The sequence below is a fragment of the Thermobia domestica genome, chromosome 6 (assembly GCF_964235325.1).
Source record: "Thermobia domestica chromosome 6, izTheDome1.hap1.1, whole genome shotgun sequence".
Classification (NCBI taxonomy): Eukaryota; Metazoa; Arthropoda; class Insecta; order Zygentoma; family Lepismatidae; genus Thermobia; species Thermobia domestica.
The window spans coordinates 171,581,367-171,603,117 of record NC_137459.1 but is presented as its reverse complement, the minus strand read 5'-3'; the positions used below and the strand labels follow the sequence as shown (position 1 = coordinate 171,603,117).

General features: G+C 35.2%; 1 protein-coding gene across 1 annotated transcript in view; it reads left to right on the top strand.

Moving 5' to 3' along the window:
- Window positions 1-21,751, top strand: part of LOC145688329 (cell division cycle protein 20 homolog) — a 99,976-nt gene that overhangs the window by 33,519 nt on the left and 44,706 nt on the right. Inside the window, exons 3-5 of the mRNA XM_081762385.1 lie at window positions 397-551; window positions 12,213-12,307; window positions 18,292-18,426. Coding sequence (XP_081618511.1) covers window positions 397-551; window positions 12,213-12,307; window positions 18,292-18,426 — 385 coding nt within the window. The remainder of the gene's footprint in view (window positions 1-396; window positions 552-12,212; window positions 12,308-18,291; window positions 18,427-21,751) is intronic.

Sequence of the window (21,751 nt, the reverse complement as noted above, 5' to 3'; positions counted from 1 at the left end):
AGTATAAATTGTCGAAATTTTAAATTCGTACGTTTTCTTCCCAAGAAATACCCTACTCACATTTACATTACAGAAATACCCTACCCTTTTAACCTCAGTAACAACGCTGTAATTAGGAGAGATTGAAAAAAAGAAAAATACCAACCCCTATTAAGGGAACATCTCTCTTAATGTCCTGTTTAGTGGAACCAACGATGGTCGCTTAATAGAAGTTTCAGCATTATATATATATACAAATACAATTGATCCGTAAAACCAGGATCAAATTAATGCTTAAATACTACTGTTAGGTAAAAATACTATGATTGAATTGTATTTGCTGTGTTGCATGTAGTGTAGATACTTTAACTAAGTCAGCGTACTGTTTAAATTAATAGTTGACTTGTTCTTTTGCAGTCTTAATGAGAGCCATGTATCGTCACGTGGCAAGGACTTGACACTATCATCGTCTTTGAATATTAGCTCTCGAAGTCCAAGGAAGGATGATAATTCAATATATAAGAAAAAGACTCCGTCTAAAACTCCCAGTAAGGCTGACAAAAAGTCTCCTGGTAAGATTTTATTAACTTTTTGCTGTGAATTATCTCTTTCAGCAGCAGAAAAATTTTGATACTGATTCACTGATTACCGGATCTTCGAAATATTTCATTTTTTTCTTGTTTTCTTTTTTGTTTCTTTATTACCATTTCCGAAACCGTTAGGTCTAGGAACTTTCAATTTGTACACTCGTTCTTTTTGAATCCTAAACTGGATTTGTTTTCTTTCTTCGCGAAATGGGAAACCTAAGATGGACTTGAATGTATCTTCGTCGTCTACCAGATTTCTGATACTATTGGGCGTAGAACTTAAGATTTTGTATAATTATTTTCCTTGAGCCTTAACTTTAAAAGTAAGATGTGGTTTTGCGAAATGAGAATCCTAAGGGTGGATGGGAAGTGGAACTTATCACCGATCACCAGATCTTTGAAATTGTCGGACCTAGAAAATTGCAGTTTTGCACGAATGTTGTCAATCGACACGAGGCTGAGAATAAGTGTTTTGAGCGAAATGCATTCCTTCAAGGTAAAAGGTATTTTCGGCATCAGAGAAGAAAGCAAGTTAGGGGCGAGGAAGTGGGGAACAGAGGGTGTAGTTGTTGCTCTCACAAAACTGTCAGGATAGTTTATGAGTGTCTAAAGAGACAATTTTTCTCAGAGTTGCCAGGTATATGGCGAGTGCCATGTTCGTGTGGAAATCAAAAGAAATGTACCGTAACCTTTCCATCATTTTGGGGGAGGGGGAGATGCTGTAAATCAAGCTTCAGTGATACCTGACACATGCCTACACAGCAGTTAACGAGCAGAAAAATTCCGTCTTAATCTTTAAAATGAAGGGAGAAGAAAAAAGCGTTTGAAAAACGTATTAATGAATATATTGTATTTGAGAGTAAATACATTGCACATTTCGCTCTAGTTTAATTACTAGACTCCACGGAGAATCTGAACAGATTGTTTTAAAAAATAATTAAAAATTGACTTTTTTTTCCAGTCGCGATACTTTAATATCTAGCCAGAAAATAAAATTATAAATCAATTTACCTTGCATCACCACACTGAAAGTATACTTCTCGCATCCAGCATTCATTATCGACTCAAGCAACTTCTATTATTGTTGTTATTATATTTTCGTTTAGACCGATTTTAACTAAAAAATCAGGTGAATACTGAAATTAGCGCCTTGAAATAGTCCTAACATACTTCCTTCTAAAACAGTTTCTCATGTTTTAGTAATTTCTCACAGTGTAAATAACTTCACGGCTATATCTGAAGCTTTATTAGTAAATAGTAAGTAAATATGTCAATTTATCTGCAAAAGATTAAAAAAATATTTATTCTTGAAAATTATCATACTCATTTAGCAGTTGAATCTTGTAGGGTCTACTGAATCGTACCTGAGCGAGAAGTTAGAACTCATATTGTTTATGTATTTTGACAGATCGCGTAACGCTGATGAAACAACTTAATAGCATTTTGTTTGTTCATTGGTTTTTGGTGTTCCTTTTTAGTAGCGGAAGGGGGGGGGGGACACGGTGGCTCAATGGCACAACGCTTTTATCTGGTGCATGGGGTCCTCGGTTCGATCTCCGAATAAGTAAGCTTATGGTGGACAATATTGTGTCCGTGAGTTTTCTCGGGTACTCCCGTTTCCTCCCACATTCTCATTTCATCAATTATTCAATCATTCATTTGCCTTAATCATCAGTCTCCCTTAGCATAATGGACATGTTCATGGGAGGAGACGTTAAACTGAAATATTTTCTTTTCAGTGCCGGGACCATTTGCGGCATGAACCAACAGTTTAAACTGGAATCCAAACAAATGAAGTGCATTTAAATTTCAATGCTCTCCTTCCGGAAACACTGTTCAACAAATTTTGATCGAAAGTATGTAAATTCTTTGAAATTGCGATTTTTACATTCATTTAAGCATAATATGAAAGGAAATGATGATAGAAGAATTTTCTTAGCTCAGGTTGTGAAAAAAACGCCCTTGTACACAGTAGCTGTATATATACAAATGTATTAATATTTATAGAACATTTAAGCAAAATCCTTGTAAAAACCTACATTGACTTTTTTTTTCTACTTCACTGTGATGTGATAAGGTGGGGAGTTAAGAAGTACCCTAACCTATAGCTTTCTATACCCTTGTACTTCCTTTTTCAAAATTGCGCAAATACCAGTTTCACAGCGATACAGAAAATAAAATAACCGTGGTCAAGTTAAACATTAACAATTCCGTAATAAAAATCAGTATTAACATCAAAACATGAAAAATATGTACAAATACCTTTTTGTGCAAGAACTACACTGCAATGTAGACAAAAGTTTCAAGTGATCCCTTGTACAGGATTATGTTTATTTTATTTTGAGCGTCTTCGCTTGGCTTGCCTTTTGTAGGTTACATCTGGAGCATCCCTTGCAATAGTCCAACAGTAGTCGACCAATATGTTAGAACTCCACTTTCCCTCATATCTCTTCTCCATGGCTGCAATATCTTGATGGAAACGCTCACCATGTTCGTCACTTACTGCTCCACAATCTTTGGGAAAGAAGTCTAGATGTGAATGAAGAAAGTGGAGTTTCAGAGACATATTGCAACCAAGATTTTCGTAGCACAATAACAACTTTGCTACCAGTTGTTTGTAATTTGTTGCTCGGTGTCTTCCTAAGAACTGTGAACAAACACTCTTCAAGCTTTCCCACGCAGCTTTCTCCTCACCTTGGAGAATTTCGTCGAACTTGTGATCTTTGAATAGTTGCCTAATCTGTGGCCCTATGAAAACACCCTCTTTAACTTTGGGATCACTTAATCGAGGGAATTGTCCTCTTAGGTACTTATAGGCCTCATCCTCTTGGTTCATGCTCTTAACAAAATTTTTCATAAGACCTAATTTAATATGTCGGGAAGCAAAATTCGGTTACGATCTACCAGTGGTTCATGCTGCACATTTTTCACTCCCGGCTGAGGAGTTTCTCTGGTACTCCAATCACTTTTGCGGTAATGAGATCCACGATCTCTACTGTCCCATTCACATATAAAGCAACAATACTTTGTATACCCTAACTGCATACCTAGCAACAGTGCTATTACTTTAAGGTCACCACAAATGAGCCACTGAAAATCGTAATATTTAATGGCTTGAAGTAAACGTTTCAAGTTTTCATAAGATTCCTTCATATGAACTGCGTAACCTACAGGAATTGAAGGAAATTCATTTCCAATATGTAAAAGCACTGCCTTTAAACTCACCTTGGACGAATCTATAAAGAGCCTCCACTCCGTAGGTTCGTAATTAATTTTAAGTGCCCTCATGAGACCATTTACATCTGTACATGCCACAAGTGTGTCTTCCATAGTAAAAAATGAAGTGAACATCTTCTCCCTATTCCGATACACTGAAATATTTACTTTTCCCTGCAATAAATTCCATTGCTTTAAGCGTGACGCTAAAATTTCGGCTTTGCTTTTCGAGAGGTCCAAGTCTCTGATTAGATCACTTAGTTCCTCTTGAGTAAGTCTATGTGGTTCACATGGAGGTTCTTCTACAACAAACGTAGGGTCCTTCTAAGTACTTGATTCAAGAGCTTCAACTTCTTGATCATCATCAGAAAAAAGATCGTATTCTTTAGGTGGGTCAGGAACAGGTAGTCCTTCTCCATGTGGAACAGGGCGCATTGCAAAAGGAATGTTAGGATAGATCAAGGCCCGCTTCTTCGTGGAAATTCCCTTCTTGACGGAAGGAACCATACAAAAATAACAGTCTCTGATGTGGTCGCTTGGCTCCCTCCAAATCATGGGCACTGCAAAAGGCATTGAGCGCCCCTTCCCATTAATCCAATTTCTTAGATTGCTGGCACAAGTGTTACACACAATGTGGAGTGCCCGAGATTTATCTTGGTCTCCAATTTTACAACCAAAGTAATATTGATAGGCTTTTCTTATTAGTGGTGTTATAGTTTGCTTTTGTGAGGAAAATGTCACTTCCCCGCACACGTAGCAGAAGCTATCCGCACTGTTTACAGAATTTCGCGGCATTTTTGTTTATTGAAATCCTCAAAATGTCACTTGAAATAGTTCCGACAACTATTTAAAAATATACATTCGAAATACCAGTATTTTTGCGTACTTGTAGTTGTATTTTTATGTCCTGCACTACACAAACGTCACACCCCAAACGCTGGTAACTGCACTAAGCCTGTCTTTTCTAACAATAGCAGAACACTACTGAGATGAGGAACACAATGAAACCAAGCGTTCATATAGTTTCTCGAGTGTTGCCGGATCAGTATAACATTTTACCCCAAACGAAGCGAATATATTTATTTTTAAAGCGTTATTATTAGACATGCCTGTAAAACGAAAAGTAGAGCTAATATTCGAAAATAACTTTCAAATTCGTGATCAGTACCACAAAATCAATAAGAATTAGCTGATTTTGTTCAATTTACATTTTCGTTGTTGAACAGTGAAATCGAACCCAGGACCACGGGCCCGGCTAGCTATTAGATCAGCGGGGAAGGCTAAAAGTGTTTTTTTTTATTACTAGTTGTTCCCCTACGAAGCCTTCGGCTTATTGTACGTTATAGGTTAAAATTGCTTAACTGTACGTTCCAATTGTTTACATTTAATCTTTTAAGTTTGTCCACTGACTTGCGGTTAACCGAAAATGAATGTTCAAATCTAAATATAGCTACGGCCCTCATCTTAATAATAAACAGCAAAGCATACAGTTCATTATTATTATACAGTTTCAATACGTAAATTGAGAGAATACAGTTATGAATTGCAATTACATCTTCACAATATGTTGCTGTAGAAATCCACAAATACGAGTATTAATGCTCAAGTCTAAATATGATCACAGACCTTGTTCTATTTTCAGATGATTAAATTGAAACAATACATTTTTTAAGTTGCAATTAAATCGTCACAATAGTTTTATATGCAAGTTGACTGCACGTTGGCGATATCTATTGGTGTCTAAGCATGACTATTAACTATTAAGAATTTGCGTTACTCACAGGCTGAGAAGTTTCCCTTTTATTTGTAATAAGGATTAATTACGTCAACGAACTTTGCTTAAGAAAGCAAAATCAGCTAACGACAAAGATAATTTCGAAATGTTTTATCTCCAGCTTTAGACAAAAAGAACTTTACACATGACTTTCCTATACTTTAACGAAATTAGCTTATCGAGATTCAACATATAAATAGAAACTGAAGAGTGAAAACCATAGGCTATTAAAGATTAGGTAGTTCATATAATGGATTCAGTTTCTGACAGGGTTGGCTGGTTTAAACCAGCTGTTTTTTTTTTTAAAAAAACCAACTGGTTTAAACCAAAAAGCGAAAAATGTTCGTAAAATCTTGATGGACGCACATTTGTGGGTTATCACGTTTCACTCCCGTATATTATTGGTATTATATTCAGACCTAAATTCTCCATTCATTACTCAAAGAGATTATACTACAAAAGCAACTTTTTTTTTTTTTTTTTTTTTTTTGTCTAAGTTCATGAATGTTTCTTATGTAATTTTTTTATTGTTTATTATTATTATTATGCAGTTGCAATCAAAGAAAAATTCTAAATATTGATTCGTTCTAATAATGTTTACTATTGAAAAAATACATCGAAATGTCGTACTTTTTTTGGGGGGGGGGGGGAGTTACACAAACCGCACGAGAGGCATTTATTGAAATCAGAAGTATCTTTGATATCTATTTATGTATAAATGGGTCAAAGTGGACTCAAATAATTCGTATCTTTATTCACTTTTCGTACTGATACGCCAATTAAGTCGTCGTATTTCTTTAACTTGGACTAATAAAATTCGTAGTGAACTAACTTGGACTAAATTAGTTCTTCTGTACTCTTCAGTATTTTGAAATTGTCCATATGTAAACCTGTATGGTTTCACTTGTTCAACTATTTATCTTTTTGTCGTCCTGAAATGACTCTTGACAATTATATTAACAAGTATGTAAAGTTCAGTGCAACGTATTTTTATCAGGAGTCCTTCGTGAGTGAGTCGCAGACGTATCGCAGTTGTGACCAATTAGTCCCGGTTTCAAGTCCAAATGAAGGAAAATTTCCCTCGGATGTAAGCCGAGAAGCGGTTGGATTCCGCTTCAAGCGTTATGTAACCCCTTCCAACATAACGCGGTTGTTGCATAACAACACCAAGGCGAAACAAACTTATTTCTGTTCATATGTGATATAAATACATAGAGCAAATTATTTAAACCAATAAAACCTGGTTTAAACCAAAAAACCTGATTTTTTGTTTTTTTCAATAAAAACCATGGTTTTTGCCAACCCTGGTTTCTGATGTAATTGAAAATACTTTTTACCTTTATTAAATTATGTAATTACGTCATTACATTCTAAACATTTAATATTTATTCCATTTGTTTCCTTGAATTGTGATTTCTAGAAGGAAATTTAGATATAAGACTGACCACCCTGTATAAAAATCTTCACAGACGGGAGTAGGTGGAGAAACTCAGCAGGAAGGGTTGCTAAGACCGAATTCCGTACCTTGCAACCTTCTTAGATGCCACCAGTACTTCGGCCTTTCTCAGCCTTTACCAGGTGTTGTAAACTGTTAGACTTGGCAAATTAAAATTTTTACAAAAAAAAAAAAAAAAAACAATGCGGAGAGTAGGTAGGGGATTAAAAGACTTTACATTATTACTTTTGACAACCATAGCCACGAGATTTGTGTACTACATATGTATATACAAATAGACGTACAGAGTATGAATGTCCCATTCGAGAAAGCGACTTGAGACTGAGAAACAACATTTAGGGTTAATTTAGGAAAATTCAACTTGGGGGATAATTGTGTTGAACAATTTCCTCGAAATGGGAGAAATTTACGATTTTGGATGCAAGAAAGTGATTTAACTTGGTCTCAAATTTGAGAAGACATTTATGGCTACCTCCTGATAAACTGGATTTCGTTGTGATGGGGATTGACTAGAAATGCAAGGGCTCGGAAAAAAACGGCTTTTTTGGAAAAAAAACTGATTTTTCTGCTTCGCTTTTTTTGCTGGGTAAATTTTGCGCTTTTTTAAAAAATTCTGCTTTAAATTGATAAAGCAGACTTTGTTTCGCTTCTCTATAACACAAAAAGTCAATTAATTAGTGGTTGATGCCGATAATAATATAAAACCTCGAAAATAAAACATGGATTTCGAAAAGATATTTCAAACAATTTTTCTTCAACATATTTACGTTATGAATTCCAAAGAATTAATCAATGTATATAATAAGAATTTTTTAACCTCCTATATACAAAAGTAAGCAGGGTTGGCAAGAACCATGGTTGTTTTTGAAAATGACAAAAACCTGTTTTTTGGGGGGAAGTTTAAACCAGGTGTTTTTTTTTTTTTTTTTTTTTTTTTTTTGTTTAAACCAGGATTTTTGATTGATATTTTGCTTTATGTATTTATATTACATATTCGCAGAAATAAGTTTGTTTCGCCTTGGTGTTATTATGCAACAGCGGGATTACGCTGGAATAGGTCCCATAAGCTTAAAGAAGTGCGATCAGTAAATTTCTTAAGTTGAGAATCTCCCGCCCTAGCCATTGGGAAAATCCCGTCATTACTTGAAATGTAAGACAATAACGGGAAAATCCTGTTATTGCTTTGCATGTCAAATTTAAAGGTCAACGTATCATAATCAGTACGCTAAAACTGAGGTATTAAGTTACAAATTTAGTATGTAGATATCATTGAAAGTCCAATCCAAGCTAATGTTGGAAGCTACGTAGGCAATCGATAAATTTTGCCAATTTCTATCAATATATTTAAGCAACCTTGGCTTGTTTATAAAACAGCAGGCATTCAGGCATGCAGAAATATACAATTTGGTTTCGTTTCGTATGTTTAGGCTTAACATCCTTACGTAATACAGAGTTTATCAAGATGATTTTCGCTTAAAGTGACATCCGAACCCCTACTTGGTTGTTTACGCATGAAAGAAGGGTTTGGTTCGACCGAGAATTGAACATGGGACACCTTGATTAAAAGGTGAAAAGGAAATAAAACTAATGCAGATGGTTTGATATCTGGAAACGTCACCATGAAGTTCACACGATTCGCATTTTTCGTTCTTTTTATTTTTTTGGTTTAAACCAGTTACTAAATAAATAAAAAAAAAAAAAAAAAAAAAAAAGCTGGTGCAAACCAGCCAACCCTAAAAGTAAACACTTCTTTTAAAAAATACACAAATAACTAGCAAAATAGTATGTAGTATTTGTACTTCAAAATATTCCATACCCTCTTTTTGAAACAAAATAAAATTTAAACGTAAGAGAAATATTTAGATTTATATGATACACTTAAAGGCTGCACATCTAGAGCTTTTGGTTCTGTATATTCTTGAAATTCTACAGTTAAGTTTTATATAAACACCATCACGGCTTACCTACTCCTCAAGTTTTCTGAATATTTAACAAGAGGGATTCAACATATCATTACGGAACTCTCCCCCTACCAAAAAAAAAAAAGAAAAAAAGACTACGGAATATATTTAAGCTAGATACAACTGCACAACAAACATGACTGAGTGGTTAGCTTTTGCGCTTCTATCAGGAAGTCCGGGATTCAACCGAGCATTCGACCATTCTGACAAAGCTCTTCTTCATTAAATCTGTGAATGTAGAAATAGTGCATGTACTGTGAGTTGGCCGACTTCCTTTCTTATTGTTTTTAAATCGTTATTATTACTAATTACCAGCAGTGACCGTTTTGCGAAGGTTAGGGAGGGAGGGGGGGGGGGGGCGGTCTTTCGGACTGAAGCCTGTTCCCCAAAATTACGGAATGTCTAAAACAAACGAAATATCTATTAGTTATGCCTTTACTCATAAACTTTAAGCTCCCGTCAAATAAAAATTACTAATGTTTTCAAAAACTAAACATTAATAAGAAAAACCCCTCCCAAAATACTTTTCTAAATCCACCACTGATTCTCAGTATAAAATGATCTTCAAGGTTGTATCCGGAAGATTATTGCTAAACATAAACGAAACGAAATATTAGTTATGCCTGTACTCATAAACTTCAAGCTCCTCTCAAATAAAATTAGGACATTTTAGAGTTGAGTTGATTCTGAGTTTAACGTCCCGTTCAGCAGCGAGGCTATATGAGACGTGGACCTACTGATTAACGTGGAATCCGAACCACATGAGCTCCCGCCGGGAATCGAACCCGGGTCTCCCACGCCAAAGGCGCGTACGCTAACCGCTTAGCCACGGAGGGGCTCTAGGACATTTTAGAAAACGAAACAATCAGAGAAACCCCTCCCAAAGTACTTTTCTAAATCCGCTACTGATTATTTGTATAAATTGGTATTCAAGATTGTATCCGGAAAATTATTGCTAAATCAATGCACAGCTACAGTATAACAGAAATGTGGAAGTACGGTTTGACGGATATATTGTAAAACGTACGTTTTGACGGATATATAGAAAAACGTCAGTTTAACTTTTGCGCTAGAAGCTAGAGTACTAAGCTCTTAGAAGTGAAACACAAGTGACAAACTAAAATGATCTAGAGAAGAAAAACAGTCGATAACTCAAAAGTTAAAATAAAGTTAAATAGCCTCTAAAATTGCCCTCAAATAGTACATTCTTCATGTTAGCTTTAATTCGTAAAACATGTGCTCCATCCATCTTGATGGTTAAGTTCAGAGTGAAATATGGCATTTAGGACATGGAATTCTTATCTAACTATAGAATATACTATAAGAAAGCTATTTAGATAGAAAAATCATGAAAATGAAAAAAGCCAAAATGTCTAAAATTCTCGTTTTTTCCCCCAAAAAAAGCCGGCTTTTTTGCATCTCTAGGATTGACTAAAGATTTTGCTTAACGATTTGCATGAACTAAGATGAATCCACCTCTTTCAGATTACATGAATACTATTTTACTCAGTTCTTCGCCAGACATTCTGTGTATCGCAACTGATTAAGAGTCCAGTAGTTGAGTACCTTCATCCATGTGTTCTTTGTAATGTAATGTAATGTAATGTGATGCAATTTACTGCGTAATAGCTGTTCGTGCTTCTAAGCACGTACATATTTTTTTCTATCCTATCACGCTAACCGTTTAAGATCGGAACCAAGTTCATATAATCTTTTTTGCTTAGAATTACCCATACTGTAATATCCCTAGTATTTGCAGATTCCTTCACAAACATCTTGTATATCAATATGAAAACAACTACTCGTTATACTGTGTCACAAAACTACCAACAACAGATACTATTTATTCAGTTCTCTAATACAAATTAACATTCCTTAAATATTTTGTAGGAAATTTCATTGCATACACTCAGATCTTAAACGGTTTTGTGTTTGATATTATAATAAATTACACGCACAAATAAAAGTATTTGCAAAGCTATGTGACACACACTAATTCGATCTGATAAATGACGAAACAATTCAGTCATTTTGATTTTTCTCCCTCCACATAGATTTATCTTTAAACTCCGTTTACTATAACTTCCATATTATTTTCTTTGCTGACTTAATCCAATTTCCATTCTCGAATGGGAGTGAAAGTATTTTGGTGGTTCGATATATAAAGATATACATCAAAGACAGTATATGTTTCATGAAAACTATGACAAGTGATAGGTATATTTAAACAATTTCCCGTTTGAGATATCGAAATTTCACAACTAAACTGCATAAGTATTTACACACCATTCATACAGATTTTTTTTTTCTTTTACTAGAATGCTAAGTAATTCAGGAGCCGTAAACTTCAATACGGCAGAATTTAATCCATCCTTCCTGTCTTAATAGGTAGAAATTCCCCTATGTTCCCATTAACAATTAATTTGGATTCATTCCTAAAGTTGAAGTTCCTTTCTCTATATAAGTGAGGTAGCCCATTGAAGTCTTGGGTTGAGTGGGAATCGAATCCACATGTGCGCTAACTGAGGCCTGAACTCTGTTCATTCAAATCTGAAGAGAAAGAGATTCTGTGGTAATTAGAAGTAGTGAACCACATTAAACATCAGCTACGAGAAATTGGGTTTCAATGACAGCAGTGACCACAGAGACAAACCTAGTCATCAAAATCGAAGTGAATATTAATTTCACTCTGCTACCGTCACTCATCTGCCAGTCGTCAAGTTTTTCAGAAAAATGGATCACCAATTAATGCTGTCAAATGGGAAAATTCTATTGTTCTAGACCGCTAACGGAAAAAGTGTAAATCAATGTAGTACAGCCCCGTATAGTAGTATTGGCTATTGTACTGCTTCCTTTATGTGATTATTTTTTTCTGTGTTGTATTTAAAATCAAATGTATTAAAGCATATTACTAACTTTAACCCAAACAAGTTGTGAGTGATTTAATTGAATAAAATATACGCAGTTACAAATTAAAATCAATGTGTTTCTCTTACTAGCAGTACAATTTCAGATTATGGTTCATTCTTTAGGAGAATGGATTTACTAAAACATGAATGCACTTAGGCGTCGTTACATTCTTACACTTATAGCTCATAGAATTCTGAAACTATCATATACCTGGCATAATTTCTTTCCAGTAAAATTGTCGAATTTGGAGTTTCATAATTACATTATATATACATATACTAGCCTTCGACTAGTATAATATATAATATACTGTTTTTTTTCTTCTATAGGAAGAGCTACGACTCCAGGCAATAAGCATACAACAAATGCTGATCGTTTTATTCCAAATAGAGCCACCTCAAACTTTGAAGTTGGACATTTCAAGGTAAATAGATTACTTGAATGAGATTTTTTATGTATACATATAATTGTGGTTTAGATATTTTGCACAATTCGTCCTAAATTGTTATATTCCGTTATTATCCGTATTTTTTTTTTTTTTTTGTGTGTGTGTGTGTTGGATTATTACTATCTTAATCTTGGATATAATTTGTCTATAGAATAATTTCTTCGATATTTCATACTATTGTCGAGTGGTGGGTACGGTAGCTTAATACACAGAGCTCATCTTTGGTGCAAAAGGTCCTATGTTCGATCCAGGCCGTGCATGTTTGTGATGCACAACATTGTGTCCGTTGCTTTTTTCCATAGTACTACTGTTTCCTTTTGCGTTGTCATTTCATCAATTCTTTCGTAATTATTCACGTTCTTTACTCATCCATTAGCTCACAGGGCATATTCGTGGGACATAAAACTATAGATTTTTTTTTAAAAATTTGATAATCATTATGTTCGAGAAAGAAGTCTGTAATCTAAGCGTAATCCCGTAAGGAAAGAAATACAAATTACATTGAAATGATACATTTTAAATACCTCAAAAGTACTGAAGTTTTTTTTCAAAGCCGTAAATGGTTCATGTTCTTTAGCTTACAAATATTCAAAGTGAAAAAGTACGACCGTGCTGGAAATCTAGTCGGCACCTCTGGGTACGGTGCTGATGCGCGGTAACGATTATGCTACCCAGTCAACCCCTTGACTAATAAAACATGGGCATGTTTGGGTCGTACTTCAAACATTCTGTTGTGATCGGGCAACCACGTTTTTACTTTAACTGGACAACTGCGAGAGTGATTCATATGAAAACTTTGTGTGTCAAATTTAGAAATACAGAAAAAAATAAACTACCTCATTTTTCGTTACAGTCTTCATGATATGCAATGCACACATTCCAACGATCTGGATATGTCTAGACATCTCGTGAAAAAAGTATACTTGGTCTTGACTGTAACCACTCATTCACCGCTGTTTTTACCTTTTCATCGGTTTGAAAATGCATCCCCTCCTTCTCTTAGCAGGATAGATTAATTTAAATCAGTCTGATTAAAATCACTTGATTTTTTAAATAAAAATCGTTGATTTAAACGATTCCGAGATAAATTAGTTTAAAGTGAAAATAAATAAAATCCCGTTTCTGTTCTGTTATTCCGATTATGGAAGATAATAATCATAATACGATGGAACTCAAATTAATGTAGAACACAGTATGGAAACGAGTGTCATGCAGAAAATTATTGAAAATCCCGTTTTGATGGGGTAACGGGGCAGTGCTGCTTTCTTCTCTTCGTAACATAGGGTTTGGAAATCGTTAACTATTCGGACGGGGAAATCACTGTCGACATTTAAGACGAAAATAGTTTTGTTTCCAGATAATAGGAGCGTATTTAGAGGGGTCCGATCCCGTCTCCGAAACAAACATTTTTTGGACTTTGTTCCTTATGCAGAGTAGTTTCGTTGCGTGATTATTGCCATACCAAAGACTTCGACTAACATATGTTTCTTGCAGTAGTCAGGCCTTTAGTATGACGCTAATCGTACATCAAAACGACTCTGCATAAGGCCCTATAACTTTAGGCGAAATTTATGTACCGTAAGACGGGGTTACTTTGCACCTCAGGAGTAACTTTGCACAAAATATGAAGAGTTGCACAGTCCTCTGTCGGTGAAACCATAAACTGTAAAGAGAAAGTTTCAATTAGCACCGTAAGATAAAACATCTAACTGTATTTTGGCTACAATGTTGGCGGTTAACATAAATTCTGATCACCTGGAAAGTTTGCTTTTGTAGAGGTGTGAAAAGTGGTCGCTGTAAAGGTCGAGAAAATTTGAAAGATACCACCTACAAGAATTTCCGTCCAAGGTAAGTCAGTTTCGTAGAATACTACTGTGTATAGTGAGACTTTGAAGCAATAGTTGAAATTCAAGTGTGAAACGTTTTAAAGTCATAGAAAAAATAAAACTGGAAGAAAGCGGTTTCAGCCGTTAATCTGGTTATTGTGCACCGGTCCGAAGTAACCCCTTAGGTAGGAAATTATTACTGCCTCCTAATTTTAGGTAAATTTCCTTTTGAGATAGATACCGGAATAGATATCTTGTTGGAAAATAAATTACGAACAGTGGCGGATCCAGAAATATAGTTTGAAAGAAGCTTCGCTCAGCTTAATCATAGTTTCCCTTTTTTTTTTTTTTAGAAATCATTGAACTTTTTGAGACTTGAAACTTATACACATAGGAAGGACTAATAGAATTTTTTAAAAAGAAATCGTGCAATTTGGATGGGTTTCAGCCTGAAAGCTCCAAACCCCGTAAATCCTCCACTGATTGTGACTGGGATGATATTCTTGAATATAAAGAACAACCAAGACAAATCAGTTCACGGAATTTTTTTTTCTGTTCCTGAGTTGGCATTTTTGTAGGACATGTGCTAAACACACATCTCAGAATGTGGTTCCTCTGCCGGTACCTAACCAGAAAATACATAATTTTATTTACAAATATCAATAATTCATACTAAATACTGATACCAGTTCCATCATTAAGATATCAATATTTGTAGACTGCATGCAGTCTTGTGTAGGAAGTGAAATGTATAAATACTGGAGGGAAAACATTGCACAGAAACATTATATTTGTATGTCGAACATACTTTTTTGTATGTGGTCCAAAGTATCGTCACTTATGGGGTTACTTTGCACCAAAGTTTATACTTCAATAACCATGGTCATACGGAATGCTTATTAATGCACTTGCACGAATGTTTTCTGTATATATATCTAGCTATTATATGTTTAAAATAGTGTTCTAAATCATTACTTTGTAAGTTACATGCGACTTTTTTTTTTTTTTTTTTTTTTTAATCCTTACATCTGGTGCAAAGTAAACCCGCCTTTCGGTACTTTATATGTATTTCGTGCCTCACTTAGTTCCGATTTTTTAAAATATACTCCTATCAAATACCAATAACTTTTGTGAAAAAAGTGTCATGTTGATAAACGTTGCTGTACTTTTTCCTTAATAGTTAGTAAACGTTGTTGGGGTTGAAGTAGGTTAACGATTGGGGATTAATTCAAAATTCAACCTCAATACTTTCACTTAAATGGCATAATTAACATTTAATACTAATTCCTAATGTTTTTTCTTCAGTTCACGACTTGTATTACACGAGGGGAAAAATTTGATTTAAATAAAAATTCGATTTAAATAGAAAAAAAAAATCAACAAAAATGATTTTTAAAAAATCATGATTTTTTCCACCCTGCCTCTTAGTGCATGAGCCAGACAACAATTTGTACAGTCCACAGCAAAAAAAAAACCTGCAACATGAGCATGTAAGTTTATTGTGAAACTACACCTAATAGTACAGGGAATCGACATAACGTCTAAGTGATAGGAATCACGCCAGGAGAATCCTCGGCGTCCTCCCCTGCACACGTATTTTGATGCAAAAGACTTCGTCGTTTCACAATAAACTTACATGCTCATGTTGCAGGTTTTTTGCTGCGGGCTGTACCATTCAGGAGGGAGGAGGTGAACAGATACGTGATCCAGTATTTCAAAACTTCCTGTTGGACTTTCATCATGTACAGTTTTGTGCCAAGTATAGCGTTATCAATATGTCCGGATACAGATTTCACCATAACGATTTTAAAAGGTTTACTCCATTGTCGAAGATAGAATCTTCCTCCTTGCAACAAATTTTATAGAGGTGGTTGGAGAGTACTTGAAATTACATGCCCGTAGCGAAACTCCCTCTATGAAAATTGCTTCGTGAGTACCTTAGGATTCTGAAGCATGCATTTTTGGATAGCGCATGTATTAGTTCCTAAGTGAAGTCTTGGCCTGATTATGATGGATCCCATAGTTTTGGAGCTATGGACGTTTAAATTTCATGTTTTCGGCAGCCTATAACTCCAAAAGGAAGCATTTGTGCAACCCAGGTTGGTGTATACTTTTTGTCTTGGTGTCAGGAATCACCTCCCAAACGTTGTCGGTGTTGTTTTGAAAAACCCTGTATATGTGTACGTGCTTGTGTGTGAGTGTATGTGGCGTTTATTTACTCTTTCGGTACTTCCTTATAAATAATAATAATGTTTAAACTTCAGTATGTGATACAAGAAGTAATAACGTGATTTACGATTATACATAATCTTTCATGCTCGTTTTAACAATTTTTCACTGTAATTATAATTATATGCTCGATTTCCTTTCATGTTTTACGATACATTGCCACTCTAAGCCTAAAAACGCAATAAATGTGATTACATGTTGGACACCATGTGTTTCTGCCGAAATTATTACCAGGTTTCATTTATATCATAAGTCAAAGCCATATGTCAAAAACGTAACGTTTCTGATATTTGCATTTTTAGACACACCCAGCAATGCATAAAATGAGTTGTTTCTGTTACTAGGCATCATTCGACAGCTCTTGAAATGTACAAATTTGTTTGTTTCAGGGTGTTTCTGTGTAAATATTGCTGTTGCGTAGTTATTCGCCATTAGGCAATGCCATTGAATATGTGATCATGACAACTTTTCACTTGGCAATAAAGCAACTATGAAGTTTCTATCTTCAACTGCAATGAAGTTAGTTGACCATTTTAAATTGCTTCCTCTTATGACTGCTTATGAGAGGTCCCATAATTTTCAGTCGAGGGCGTTTTAAAATGTGATGTGCTCTTTCACCGGTTTATAATTCTGAAAGAAAGCATTTTCCAACCCGATGTTTGCTAGAATTTTTCTCTTGCATTTGATATAAAGAACTAACTAACTCTATGGCCTATGGAACCCGGAGGTTCAATGCCGCGTTCACAAAAGCCCTCCACTGACTTCTATCCTTAGCTAACTGCATCCAATTTCTGCGAGATCCATCTTAATATTGTCCTCCCATCTGCGCCTAGGTCTTCTTAATGGTCGTTTTCCGATTGGTCTTCCTGTCAAGACTTTGAAAGCGTTTCTACTTTCTTCCATTCTAGCTACATGACCCGCCCACCTAAGCTTCCTAGATTTCACGACCTTATTAATGTTGGGTAAACCATATAAATTATGTAGTTCCTCGTTATGAAGTTTATATAAAGAATCACTTTCTAAATACATGATTAGAAGTTAATTGACATCCTGTATATTCCATTCCTGGTCGACTAACTTACCATAAACATTCATTCATTAAACTGTCTCCTTTAGCCTAGCCGTAAAGCCCTCTTGGCACGAGCTGAGATCGAACCAGGGACCCGATGCATCTGAGGTGAACGCTCTACCACTGAGCCACCGCGGCCTGTTTGAAGTTGGGAGATTAAGGTGGGCTTCCAAGCAGCCAGTCGTTAACATTCTTGGTTTTGGTTTGTATAGTCTTTGGTTCAATTTCTGGTGGGAAAAATCTTCATTATTCTATCCAGTATAAACTTGTAACGTAAAACTTAATAGGCATCCTTCTCTTATTTCATATTAGTGCTTACTACATTTTCTGCATATACTCTAATATATGAAAATAGGTTTATATTTTTCTTTGCATATGATGTAGGCGATTGACTTCAAAAGTTGTAAAACCTACTTGACCTAAATCTTTCAACTAGACATATTCACATGGTGAGTTCATATGCAGCACATTTTACACAGTGCTATAAGAACTTACAGCATGAATTACTGTAGAAGTTCAGTGCCAATTCCATTTTACTTCCATATCTTTACATTTGCCTATGTAGTAGCAGTTAACTGCCGTTTGTGGCATGGTTCATAAGTACAAACACTATTACAAGAGACATTCATCTTTTACAGTAATATTATATTTCCTTAGCTTATCTTCTATGAATAGGAACTACCTTATGCCGAAGATAATATCTTATTAAATTTTAAGATATAAGTAAGACTAGTTGGCCTTTTGTGAGCGACTGTTTTAACGTGTCAGTTGAAAATATTTCGGAGATCTTTAACTTTTTCATATCCCTTCTTAGATTTTATTTATTTATTTTTCAGCTTAATCAAGAAAATGACTCCGGATCACATTCTCCGACGAATATCGAACGTGTGATGGCCAACAATTTACAAATGGGAGATCTCAACAAAACCAGGATTCTTGGTTTCCGAAATACTCCACTAGCAGTTCCAGAGGTAATGCTGTTATTTATTACTTAAGTTCGTGTGTGAGAAACTAGTAAACTTCGGTACCAACCGTTATACTGTGTATCGAAAATGTTTATAAGGAAATCAAACGAGTGCATTACGAGAAACTTAACTTACTCTAGTAAATACAGTAATGGATAATGTATTATGCTTCATTTTCAAGCGAAGGTATAACCTGATACTTTGTTTTCAAACGACTGCAATAACCTTTTATTTGATGGTTGTGTACGATGAGTGACTCAGCTCACTGATTGGTTTTGCGTTAGCCTAACACATAGGGTCCTTTACTAGTCCAAAAGGTATGTTTAACCATCAATTATTCATTGAAGTAAAAAAATTCGGGAAGCGTACACTAAAGTTTTATAATGTTAAAAGTAAACATCATGAATCTCTTGCATTGATATGGTTTACAAATTATAGATGTGAACAGTTCTTATATAATTTAATTGTACCTGTATTACGGATGGATATTAGATTCACGATCGATTTGTTTTTGACATTGTAGTGCATACTTGGAGTCTTTGTACATGTGTTTTGTGAAATGCGTAGATTCTCAGTATTCGATAATATAATATTTTATGAATGTATTTTTCTTAATGAATGAAGTTCATGTCAATTTGGAGTGTATAATTAGTTGTCCATAATAGTCATTTTTTACACTACATTCACTTCAATACCCGATACGGAGAGACTAGAATTATCAATATTTTCATTCGTACCTTCTTTCAATGGTTTTGTCGTTATACCTATTAAGATAGTTTGGATCCTTATGAACTTGAAACCTCCTTCAACTGGGAAGACGAACGTTCAGAGTTTAATTGCCAAAAGACTGTTGTGAAATATAGATTTAGTTCACTGTAATATGTTGGTTCGTAACAAAGTTATTGTGAATTAAAATGTTGGAAGGACTTTTGGGAAATCCCACGTGTATGAGTAAACGAGAAGTGCTTCGTTCACGTACCATCTGACAGTATGAAGAAGTCAAGTGTCTTTGGATCCAGTATGTCGCCGGACCTGACGTTTTTCAGTTAATGCTCTATATTGTAGACTAGTCTTTGGCTAACTGGGGTTTGGGGTCTCCGCCCCCTAGACCCCCTCATTTGCTTGAGCCTACGATCTTGCAACTCTTAAACCTACAATTCTACAGTTTATTTTCCTGTTTCACCTATCCAAAAGATAAGATTTTGTATTCCAAGAAAACGTCTTGGGAATTTCTTCATCCCCTCCTTTAGTCCTCTTAAAAACCAGAGCTATTCACTGTTGGCAATTTTCCTGCGGGTAACTCCCGGAAGGCTATAATCATGCGAAATTTCATTATTCTGATCCTACCAAAAGTGCCTAAACATTTTGGGGTGTAGAAGATCTCCTATATAAATAACATGGGAAAAATTTTCAATTCCCAATACTACTCTAAGGGTGGAAATTTTTATTTTTGGTGATTTACTTAAGTAACGCTAACAAAAACGTACAAGCATACCAAATTTCAAGTTTTTATTCCAATTCCAAGTAGCTCTAAAACATAAGTCCAAAAAAGGCCCATTTAAATAACATGGGTAATTTCTTCAATCCCCCTTTAGACCCCTTAAAAATTAAAAATATTCACTTTTGGCAATTTTCCTGTGGGTTAGTCACGAGAGGCTACAATCAGACCTAATTTCAACTTTCCACGTGAACCGGAAGTACCCTTTTATTTTATGTCGTTTCATGTAGTTTTATATATAGTTAGGATTAGGATATTTCGTACTACTTTCTTTCACTGTCGGCAAAATATTTTCATGTTTAATTAATGAGTTTGCTTTACCGAAACTCCTTTATATATTTACCCTGTCCGTCCGGGAGGCAAAAAAATCTCGAGAACTACTTGACCAGTCATCAACAAATTTGCTCAGAATGTAGAGGGTCAAAAGTTAGGAATCGCATTTGTTTTTAACCCCGATACTCAGACCGGAAGTAGTAGAAATTAACCATTTCCGGTTTTAACGTTGATTGCTGTTGAGTAAGAATGGTGATAAAGAGATGCGGTTTTCTGCAAATAAACGTCCTAAAATACATTACGTCTCCATTCTTAGCTCCACTAAAATTGGAAGTGGTATAAATATACTACCACTTCCGGTTTCAATAATAGAGAAAATATCACCATAAGAAATCAAACTTCTACACGCTACACTGTAACTTGTTTTATAATTTGTGTTACAACGTTTCTATATAAATCTTGGTAATCTGTTTATAATATTGTTAAGAGAAATTGCAAGAAATAAGTTTTATTGAGCACATTGTTACATTCCGTCATAACACGTCAACATAATTTCCTCGTTGCGCTCCTGAAACAAAAATTCTACTCCACCATAAATTGCTGCGGTATATGGCATCAGAATTATCACTTAATCTCAGCTACTCCTAAAACTATGGATTCGACACTAATATTAGTCATTTTCGATCATTTTTAAATGTTTATCATCCTCCCCTACGTTGTACCGTCCCCTTTCCAACTATCTGGGTGAACTTGGATTGAAACAGCATCAGAAGTGTCATTGTTACTCTCATCGACCCCGAAAACTATGGATTCAACACTAATATCGGTCATTTTTGATCATTTTTAAATTTCTCTGCCCTCCCCCTCCCCTAGTTGCATCGTCAAAGTGAATAGCTTAAAGTAATTCCTGCCCCTAAACTCATGTATGTTGAAAATTTGATTGAGATCGGTCGGATGGTTCAAGAGTGATGAAGTCACAAACGCAGTCATTTTATTTTGTTTTACATCTTCCCCTCCCCTAGATTGGTTTGTCAAACTGAAACTATGAAAAACACCCAAGGCCCGACCCTCATATATGTTGAAAATTTGATCGAGATTGGTTGGGTGGTTCAAAACTTATTAGGTTTTATTAGTTTTTATTTATACGTCCCCCTCCTCTAGGATCTATCACTGAAGTGAAATTACAAAAATGTTTCCAGATCCGAACCTCATATATCTTAAAAATTTGATTGAGATCGGTCGGATAGTACAAATATTATTAAGTTACAAAAATAGTCACTTTCAGCCTTATATAAATTGATTTTTATATATCTCCCTTTCCTTCTCCCCTACGTTGCTCCGTCAAATTTAAATCATAAAAACGATCCCAGGCCTGGACCTCATCTATGTTGAAAATTTGATCAAGGTCGGTCGAGTGGTTCAGAAGTTAAGTTTTATTTATTCTTTATACTCTCTCCCCCAAGCCCTCAGTTCTACCATCAAAGTGAATAGCCTAAAACCAGCCCAGCGTCGAACCTCATCCATGTTACAAATTTAATCGTGATCGGTCGGGCGGTTCAG